The 9,234-nt window shown below is 40.6% G+C and overlaps 1 protein-coding gene across 1 annotated transcript; it reads left to right on the top strand.

Annotated features, from left to right (window-relative positions):
- Positions 1-6,335: 6,335 nt before the first annotated feature.
- LOC140931594 (uncharacterized) lies at positions 6,336-8,702 on the top strand. The gene is made up of 2 exons (XM_073381395.1): positions 6,336-7,447; positions 8,248-8,702. The coding sequence occupies exons 1-2, from the start codon at positions 6,757-6,759 to the stop codon at positions 8,700-8,702; spliced, it is 1,146 nt and encodes a 381-aa protein (XP_073237496.1). The 5' UTR covers positions 6,336-6,756.
- The last annotated feature ends 532 nt before the right edge of the window (positions 8,703-9,234 follow it).

Here is a 9,234-nt window from a genome sequence, read left to right as displayed (position 1 = left end):
CGAAAACTATGGCCAATATTCGCGTTATCACATCTAAAGCACTGAATCTCTTAGTTGTAGCTCTGAGATAATGGATATGATCCTAGTTAGCAAGAGGAACAGTGAAGCAACATGGGCAGGAATCCGGCCTCCCTCCGAAGATGTTACCTACACAGAGTAGTGCAACATCTTCAGAGCGTAGATTCAAGTATGTGTCTCTACGTGTCACGTGTCTTAAACTGCTGCAGAAGGAGATTTCTGCTGTTGCAACTTTGAGTGGAATAGTCGCAACGAAACGAGCAGATTCTCATGATAATAACAAACGGAAAGACCTTCTGGGGTCCCCCGCCACGTAAGAACTTTTCAGGGTAAAATAAATAAATAGATAAATAAATAATGATTTGGAGGTAGCACATCTACAAAGTGGTTCTTCGTCTACTTGATTCCTGGTCGAATTGGAATTTGAAATTGTTGGTTTTTAAGGAGAGGGGAAAACCGGAGCACCCGGAGAAAAACCTCTCGAAGAAAAGGAGAGAACCAACAACAAACTCAACCCACATATGGCGTCCACGCCGGGATTAGAACCCGGACCACATTGGTGGGAGGCGAGTGCTCTCACTACTGCGTCACCCTTGCTACCCAAATAAAAAAAAAATTCAGTGCTCCGAACAGTCGGGTGAGGCCCATCAGCATCGTGTGTCGTCACCCAGATATTCTTGAAACAAGCTTTGCAGGCTTTCGATCTAGTCAAATCATAGATAGCATTATCTGAGCATTACTCTGCTCTACAGTTACCGCTATTAAGAAAACGCTATCTTTCAACAAAAGCAAATAATTGCAATGATAAAGATCTGAGATCCACTCATCTTTTGAATAGCTGGAACTTGAAAAGAACAAGGCTCATAATTCGTTGTTGACGCGTGCACAATGTATCAACAAACCCCACAGGGGGGACCACACGATGTGTGTGTGTGTGTGTAACCGATTGTTATTTTCTGGTAAATGTACTGGATTTACCGTTCGGTTCACCAATAACGATATATCGCTAATTATTAAAAACTGAATCGTTGGATAATGCAATTCTAGCATTTTGATTGGCTTAGCCGCTATGGTATATAGAGAGGATATTACACGGTGGCGCGAAGATATGAATTTTATTTTCGAGTGGCAAAGCAATATTTTACGAACGAGCGCAGCGAGTGAGTAAAATATTGTTTTTGCCACGATAAAATAAAATTCATATCTTCAAGCTGCCGTGTAATGTTCTTTTTATTATACAGAAAAAAAGACGTCGACAAAATAATAGGGGGAAACGACCGAAATTACGTCATCGATAAACTCACGTGTGAGATCATGGAAAATAAACCACTCAGGTCCCGGATGTAGTTTTTATGAATTTTACGAGTGGTATATTTTCCAGTAAAACACTCTTGTCTGTATAATAAGAGCGATTATACCATGCTCTCCATATATGGTCGGTGAACGCGTCAGTTTAAAATTGGAAGCTAGCTGCGATTTTTTTTCGCGAAGGATAGAACGGTGCCCGAAGCAAATTGTTTTAATTCATTTCTTAGACGTACTAGAAATGCAATTTCATCGAAGGAAAAAAGAGTAAAACAAACGAAAAAGCCACAGGAGCTTGTTTGAAAGTTTGTCGAAAAACACATGGAACTAAAGTACCTTGACCAGCTACGGAAGAAGACAAGTGCTGTTTCTTCATGATCGCGAAGCCATTCGCCGATCGAGTCACTCGCCGATAGATAACTGCGGCTTGTTTATCCGACATCAAGAATATAAATCACAAGCTAAAAAGTAACCAACTACAAATACAGGCTATGCAGCCATTCACTAGAGCAATCGAGGCGGCAGTATAGCTTCTTTTCTCATTCAGCAAAACCAGCTTGTGGCTACAAACAACTTCATAACAAGCGACCGAGGTAATAGTTTTTCTCTTGACTAATTTCGACGGCTGTCACTTAAATTTTTTTTGATTTTTCATTCATGCAGTCCAGGCGAGTCCGTTCGCGCGTTGACAGTTTTGATAGACGTGTGACATGTGAATAGCGGAAGTCCCTTGTCTTTTCCGGTTTTTTCTAGTCGGGGAGATTCAACGAGATTTTGTGGGCGTTTTTAATAAAACAATTTTCCACTCGCGGTTGTTGGATATGAGATGATTATAGCCAACTCGGCGCTATGTGCCTCGTTGGCTATCTATCATCTCATATCCAACGCGCCCTCGTGGAATAATTGTTAAGTATGTTTATAAATCAATGTTAAATAAATGTTGAATTACCTTACCTGTGGTATATCGTCTTCCTTTTGCCTCAAAAGCGGTTTTTTGAGCGATTTTGAAGGATACTTAGTTCGCTGTATTTAGAACAGTAAACGGCGAACTAAGTTTCCTTCAAAATCCCTCAAAAACCGCTTTTGAGGCGAAAGGGCGACGATACACCACAAGCAAGACATTGATTTATAAACATACTTAGCGATATATCGTTATAGGTGAACCAAATGGTAAATCCACCACATTTACCAGAAAATAATAATCGGTTACACACACACATTGTGTGGACTGCCTGTGCAAACCCTTAACTGAAGTAGATTCTAAAAACGAATCCGTCTCGCTGCCAGCACAAATGTCCCGCCGTGGCTTGTAATGTAAAGACTTGCGATGGTCTTCTATAAGTCATATAATCATTAGTGGTCGAAATCATTGATAAGTAAGGGAAAGGACGCTAAGAAAACAACACCAGTAACAAAAAAATCTGAAAAAGATTCGAGATCTCGGCCCTACCTCTGGAATGTTATAATCTGACGGGGTACTATGACAACACAGGCACATTCTCGTGTCCTTGATGAAGGTTCCCGGGGACGTGCGCCCGCGAGGACGTGCTCCCGGGGACGAGGTCTGTGACAAAAGGGAGATTCAAATGTTTTTTCTTCAATTTGAAGAAATTTCGTACTTTCTTCTCTCCGGGAAAAAATAGTCATGATTAAGACTTCAAGTTGAATCTTGTGTTTAACGTCATGTGTTTAAGCGGGAGGGGGGAGGTCTTTAATGCCCTATCCAAGCCTTAATCTAAGAAGGTTTACACTTTTGTCCCAGTTTCATTGCTTTTATTTCACCTGGTATTTCAAATAATTGACCCAGTCTTTTTTCATTTAGATAAGTTGAAATGACAGAACATTCATTTTAACCCCAGCGAAACCTTTTTTTTTTTTGTTTTTTTTGTTTTTTTTGTTTTTTTATCTTTAATAACATTTATTCAATCGACAATCAACAATCAAAAATACTTACAAACACTACGATACTTACACTACTTACAATACAATATTTAGAATACAATAGACTAAGGTACTTACTCTGTTTACAATGTAAAGACTTACAATACTCAGTACTTACAACACTACCTAGTCACTACTCACACTACAATGCACTATTTACAAGCAGTTCTAATTAGTAATTGTACTTCAAAACCAAAATTTACAAAGCCAAACATTCACGGTAAACGCACTTATATCTTAAGTGTCTTAAAGAGGCAGCGATTGTGAAGCAAAAGATACACCAGGTTAATGCTGGAGAAAATGAGCAGAGGATCGAGATATACAAATGTATACAAAATCAAAGGCTTACTGAAATAAGGAGCTCACATTTTCCCATTTTTTTGGTAAAATGGGACCTGCAGTGGTCTCTATGTGGTAGAATGATTTGAGGTATTGCAGGAAGCCTCCCCAGCGAAACCTCCCCAGCGGCGACGAACGAGGAGAAACGGCTGTTTTCACAAGCTATACACTAATAAAACGTGACATGACAGAGTCAACCTTTACTGTCTAAAATATTGTTATATAGCAGTAGTTTCCTTTACAAAGCAAATAACGTTTTAGCTTTGTTTTTGTCTGATGTTGTGCTTAAAGCCTTTTTGGACAATCCAGGTGAATATTTTTATATTTGACGCGGCGATTTACAATGAGCAGAGAGAGAATTGCAGTAAAAAGGGAGAAATTTTGCCTTCACATTTTGGGAGAGAAAACACTTATTAAGCGGTTTAATTAAGCTTCAACGCCTCTAAAACGACCTATCCTACCATCATTTGAAGAAGGCACTCACAAGAAGCGACGATGATAGCTTGAGAGACGTCCGTAAGGTCTTTATTCAATGGATGTACACACAGGCACTAGCTACAGATAGAGAGATCTGCAATCACGTTTTCAGAGGTACTGTCCAACCATCCCGATTTCGTCGGGATTCCCTTGAATTTGCTTGAAAATCCCGAATCCAGACCAATATGAGATCGGGATGAGAAAAATCCCGATTTGACGTGGCCCCCTGCAGGGCTCGTTCTCGACGATCTTGCGGAAAATAAGGGACCAACGAGAGGTATATATTTTAAAAGTAGCACAAAGTTGGGAGGATGAGAGAATGTGTGTTTGTGAAAAATAGAAGATATCGAGCGAGTGGCTGGGTTGTATCCGACAACTAGAGGGATACGTGTGGGTGAGTCGCTTGTGTGAGTGTGTGATGGTATGAACACGTTGTATCTCCTGGCTGAGGAGACCGCGATTGTATCCACACAGGTATTGTTATTGTGCTTGTGTTAATTCGTTACAACGCAGTTTGAACGTCTCGTTGGAGGAATATTCTCAGGGAAAGGCTGAATGGAAAAGCTCGTTTAGGGTGAAAAGGGGTGACATGATGAGCGTAAAAGGTACTGATGTTCGTCCGTAGTTTTAACTATAAAGAACAATTTCAATGATCGATACCATCATTGGGGGACACCTAGACCAAGGGAAAGGAGAAAGATTTGAATGAACAGTTTGGTATGAATTTAATAGTGGGATGAAAGGTATTTAGGTAAGGGATGGAATAATACGTCGGTTAACGCCTTAACTTCAGGCGCCAATAATAGTATACGCTCATCGTTCTCTCATCCCGGTTTAAGACTTTACCTCTCGTTTCCTTTCGACGACCACTAACAAGCCGGAAGTCTGCGATTCTTGGACTTCCTGTTTCGGAAATCGAAAACAGTGTTCAGTGGTCTGTACTGTTATCGACAATAGTTTGACCAATCCACGGGCGAGAAATCGCTCAGTCGTTGTAAAAAAATAATTGTAACTAATTATTTTATCTCGTTAGCCAAAGGGAGTTGTAATAAAACAGTCATTTCTTTAGGTTCCGCCGGTTCCGTGGTCTGCAGTTCCACAAGTTCGTCTTACCCCTATTAGATAACTAATTTCCCAGAAATCATTGTAGGCTTATTCATCTTTCCACGATGTTAAAAACATGTCTAAAGAAGAAGAGCTTTGGTGAGTAACTTTTGCATTGCCTCTATCCTTTGATATTTATGTTTTACACTGACTCACTATAGATAAAATTGCAATTGCTCTTACACACATAAATTGATCACTGTCTGATGCAGTATGTCAGGGTATGTGGGATTTACGACTTCACGGAATTGATCGATACTTTCGTTTTAGTGTCACCGTATAGTAATGCAATACAACCCATGATTCTTGTGTGATGGGAGTAATATTGCCCCTTTTTAAAGTATTTTCCGAAATCAAGATTGAATTAAGAGGTAGCTTTATCACCAGGAGTGCACTGTGGATGCGCAAGTTTGAAAACTGGTTTTGATTAAAATATTCCATAAGGCGTCCTCTAGAGTCGCTCAATCATGTTAACAAGAGATACGATCGAGCGTAAACTAAACTTAGAGATCAAAGCTCCGTTCAGTTTGTTCTTTAGAAGTTTGGTAATTATAGCTTTTTAGGGAAAATATTTCATCTTGAACTGTTTGAGTGGATTTGGAAAGTTTTGCTATTTCGGTAGACTCCGGCAGACTGTATTTACTGCCGTCACGCGATTAACTCTCCCCGTCACCTCCCCCATGAAAAGTCACAGTTCGGTAGGTAGCGCCTTCCGAGAAAAGTACGGTATTGTTTGTTTTTCTACACCGAAACGGTAGGGCTCGACAAAGATGGACAAGCGACCATTTTAATGTCGTTCATTGCAAGATACTGCACTGCTAAAATAGGGGCGAAACCTGTCAGTAATTAGAATAATTTACAGATTAATTGTTGGGTAGTAACTGCAGAATACTCTGCCACTTCGAAGCTGAATCCCTGAAAGAGATGAATACGTGAATACACAGTTATAGCTAGTTTATGCGCTTCTTTACCTTCAGTGGCTTTAAAAACGACAAACAGACATACTATAAGCGTTATATGCTGTCTTGTATAACGAAGTGGATACGCATTGACTATATATTATTTAGAAGATATTTACTAAATAAGTGTATACGCGGATACCTAGTGATTTTAGTATCCGCCTATCTGCCTGTTTTTAGGGGTTGCTTTAGAGTGCAGGGAGGGTATTCTGCGGTTAAGTCATTGTGGGTCTTATTCGTACTATTTTCTTTTAAAAATTTGCGTATCGAAGTGAAATATTTATTTACTGAAAACTGAAGAAGGGCTGCATATAAAAAACAGGATAGAAACTAGCCTCGTGACGATAGTTGATATTTGCTTTTGCTGACGGATGTTCGCCGTAAATGTGAAGCCCTGTTTAGGCAACGCCGTTTGCATTTAAGTTAAAGTGCTGTTTGGCTTCCTTGTTTGGAGAAAATCTGTTTTCAAGTGCAAGTGATTTCGAACTGAAGGTCGCATAGCACTGAAATTCATGTTATAAATGTCCTTCATCAGGTTCCAAATTTGTTTGTGTTACAGAAATTGTATTGTAACGAATGGTATCCAGCTGCTGACCAACTGGTGTTCGTATTCATGGCGTCCCTTTCAGAGGCAGAAGAAGCATTGCGATCAACGAAGCAAAAATCTAATTTTCAGCGCTTGACAAGGCTTCTGATGCGCGGTGGTGCAGTGCTTTTAAGAGAGGTATTCGACTCCATTCACAGCCCCGCCAACCTTCCCACAACGCTGAGTGACCCTTCAGTAAAAGGACAGCTGAGGAGAGCTAGACTTACCAGTCCAGAGTGGAATTGTTTGAGCCCTTCCCCAGGGGTATACGGAAAGTCGAGTGATTTTGATATCAGTTTAATCTTCAAGCTGCTGAGAACAATATGCAACTTGACCACTCCCCCCACAGGATGGGACAGCCTACCAAACGACTTCGACCATAGCCTTGAAGCAGACCTGGCACGAATAAAATATTATCGCAATGAAGTTTACGGTCACAGCAACAATTTGGAAATTCCTGATGAACAGTTTCTTGACCTCTGGGGGAAAATCAGTGAAGCGCTGTTGAGGATTGCAGCACACCTTTGCCCCGAAAAACAAAACAACTGGAAAGATGCCATGGAGAAATTCCTACGTGACCCTTTAACGCCAGAGGAAGAAAGATACGCCGAAGAACTAGAGCTATGGTACCAAAAAGACATCGACAACACAAAAGTGTTACGAGAACTTGTTCAGGAAGTCAGAGAACTACGGGAGGACACAAGAGATCAGCGAGACGGTCAGTTTAAGATTCAACGTTTAAGTTATTAATCTTTTCTCCTTGGCTACGGGTCAAATCTGATTTCGGGTGAATATTGAACGATTAATATTAATCAATGCTTTTCTCAAGCGACTTTGTTTTCATGTAAGTGATTTAGTTCGCAATTAACGAAAAGGTAGATCTTTGCACATCAGATACCTCATCTTGGAAAGTCTAACCGATCCTGTCAGATTTGCAGACATCACTTTTGGGAAAATCCCACTGCCACTTTTGGGAAAATCCCACTGCCAATTTCGCTATTCACCTAATACCCTTTCGCAGAGTCTGGAAGTACATTTTCGGGATCCGGAATTTGACTAACATTCGCTGCGGGATTGGCGACAGTGCAAAATATCTTAACGGGATTTGACTGCTACATCAAAATGTGGGCGCAGGATGCGGGATTTATTGCCAGTCTGTCGGGAAGTCGCCCTAGCGGCAAATGCGAATCAAACAGGCGAGCATTCAGTGGTGTCTCCTATGAAAGCAAACAACAAAACTTGATAGAGAAAAGAAAAAATTTAGGAAAGATCGAGAGCAATAAAAGAGGAATGCAGTCTAAATCTTTGCGGTAAATTGTTATACTAGCACTACTAGGACCCCTTGACTGGGCGACTTGTAGCAAAATCCATAAGTTCAAGACATTATGAAATGAAGTTGAGTGTTACATGAATTTCTTTATTTATGGCTGCCATGAATGTTTGCGCAAAAGTATCTTATGTTCAAAGCGAACTATACTCATTGAAGATTAATCAATGGCTCTATCGATTTTTCAACAGCAATGCTTCGGCTTGGGATGGTCATCGAAAGCTTCGTTCAGTATGGAGTGGTGGTCGCCCCTGGTGAAATGCACAGAAACCAACAGGAAATTCCAGCAGAGGTAGACTTATGGAACGTTATCGTAGCTTTCGAACACCCTTTCAGATTACTTTTTGGATATCTAGGGAATACTTTGAGTGCCTTTATTGAAGACATTGAACTGGGAAGTCTATCGATAACTGTTAAATGTAGCTCACTGCAGATCCTTGAAGGATTGTGGGAAGATTACGTCAGCGGTCACCTTAATCAAGTGGTTCAAGAAACGCTGGTGACAAATGAGGTCTTGGAAAACCTTGGCCTCGATGACATGAAGCTGAAAGTGTTCATTTCTGAGGAGGAGTATCGACACGGAAAACGGATCCTCACGGCCGAGAATTCAGGTTTGCACTATCTTCGGAGACCCAGGGGCAGATAGTGGAAGCGAGAAAAAGTCTAAACGGGGGGAAGAAATTGGTGCGAAGAAAAGTAAAGAATGTTCTTTACTTTTCTTCCCGCCATTTTTTCCTGCCCGTTTATAGACTTTCACTTTCCCCCACTATCTGCCCCTGGGTCTCCGAGGATGGCTTTGTACATATGCATGGGAATTCCGTAACTGGGCGTGACCTTTAGATTGTTTTAAGTAATATGAGGAGCACGGGAAAAGAGGAAAGAAACAGACGTTTAAAGCCCTTTCAACATGTAAAATCGCTATAATAATTTTCAGTAATGCAGACGGACTCAAACTTCTTTGAAATTGTTCAAAGATAGAATTTGCCCTAGAGACCTTATAAATGAAGGGAAGAGAACTTCCTCTGGAGTCGACCGATAGAGTAATAGAATGGACAAGGATTTGCATGGCGCTTGATTCGTGGTGGCTCGCAACAGACAGTTACCAGTAAACGTATGATTTTTTTTCTAGATAAACGCCCTCTATTATTCAATTAACATTAAGTATTTTATCATAACTT

This window comes from Porites lutea, chromosome 3, assembly GCF_958299795.1.
Source record: "Porites lutea chromosome 3, jaPorLute2.1, whole genome shotgun sequence".
NCBI classification, from domain to species: Eukaryota; Metazoa; Cnidaria; class Anthozoa; order Scleractinia; family Poritidae; genus Porites; species Porites lutea.
This window is presented reverse-complemented; position numbering and strand designations above follow the sequence as displayed.

Bases quoted from the DNA above. Each gene is read 5' to 3' on its own strand.
- LOC140931594 (XM_073381395.1), top strand. From the start codon at position 6,757: ATGGCGTCCCTTTCAGAGGCAGAAGAAGCATTGCGATCAACGAAGCAA. The intron at 7,448-8,247 runs GTCAGTTTAAGA...ATTTTTCAACAG, and splicing joins CACAAGAGATCAGCGAGACG to CAATGCTTCGGCTTGGGATG.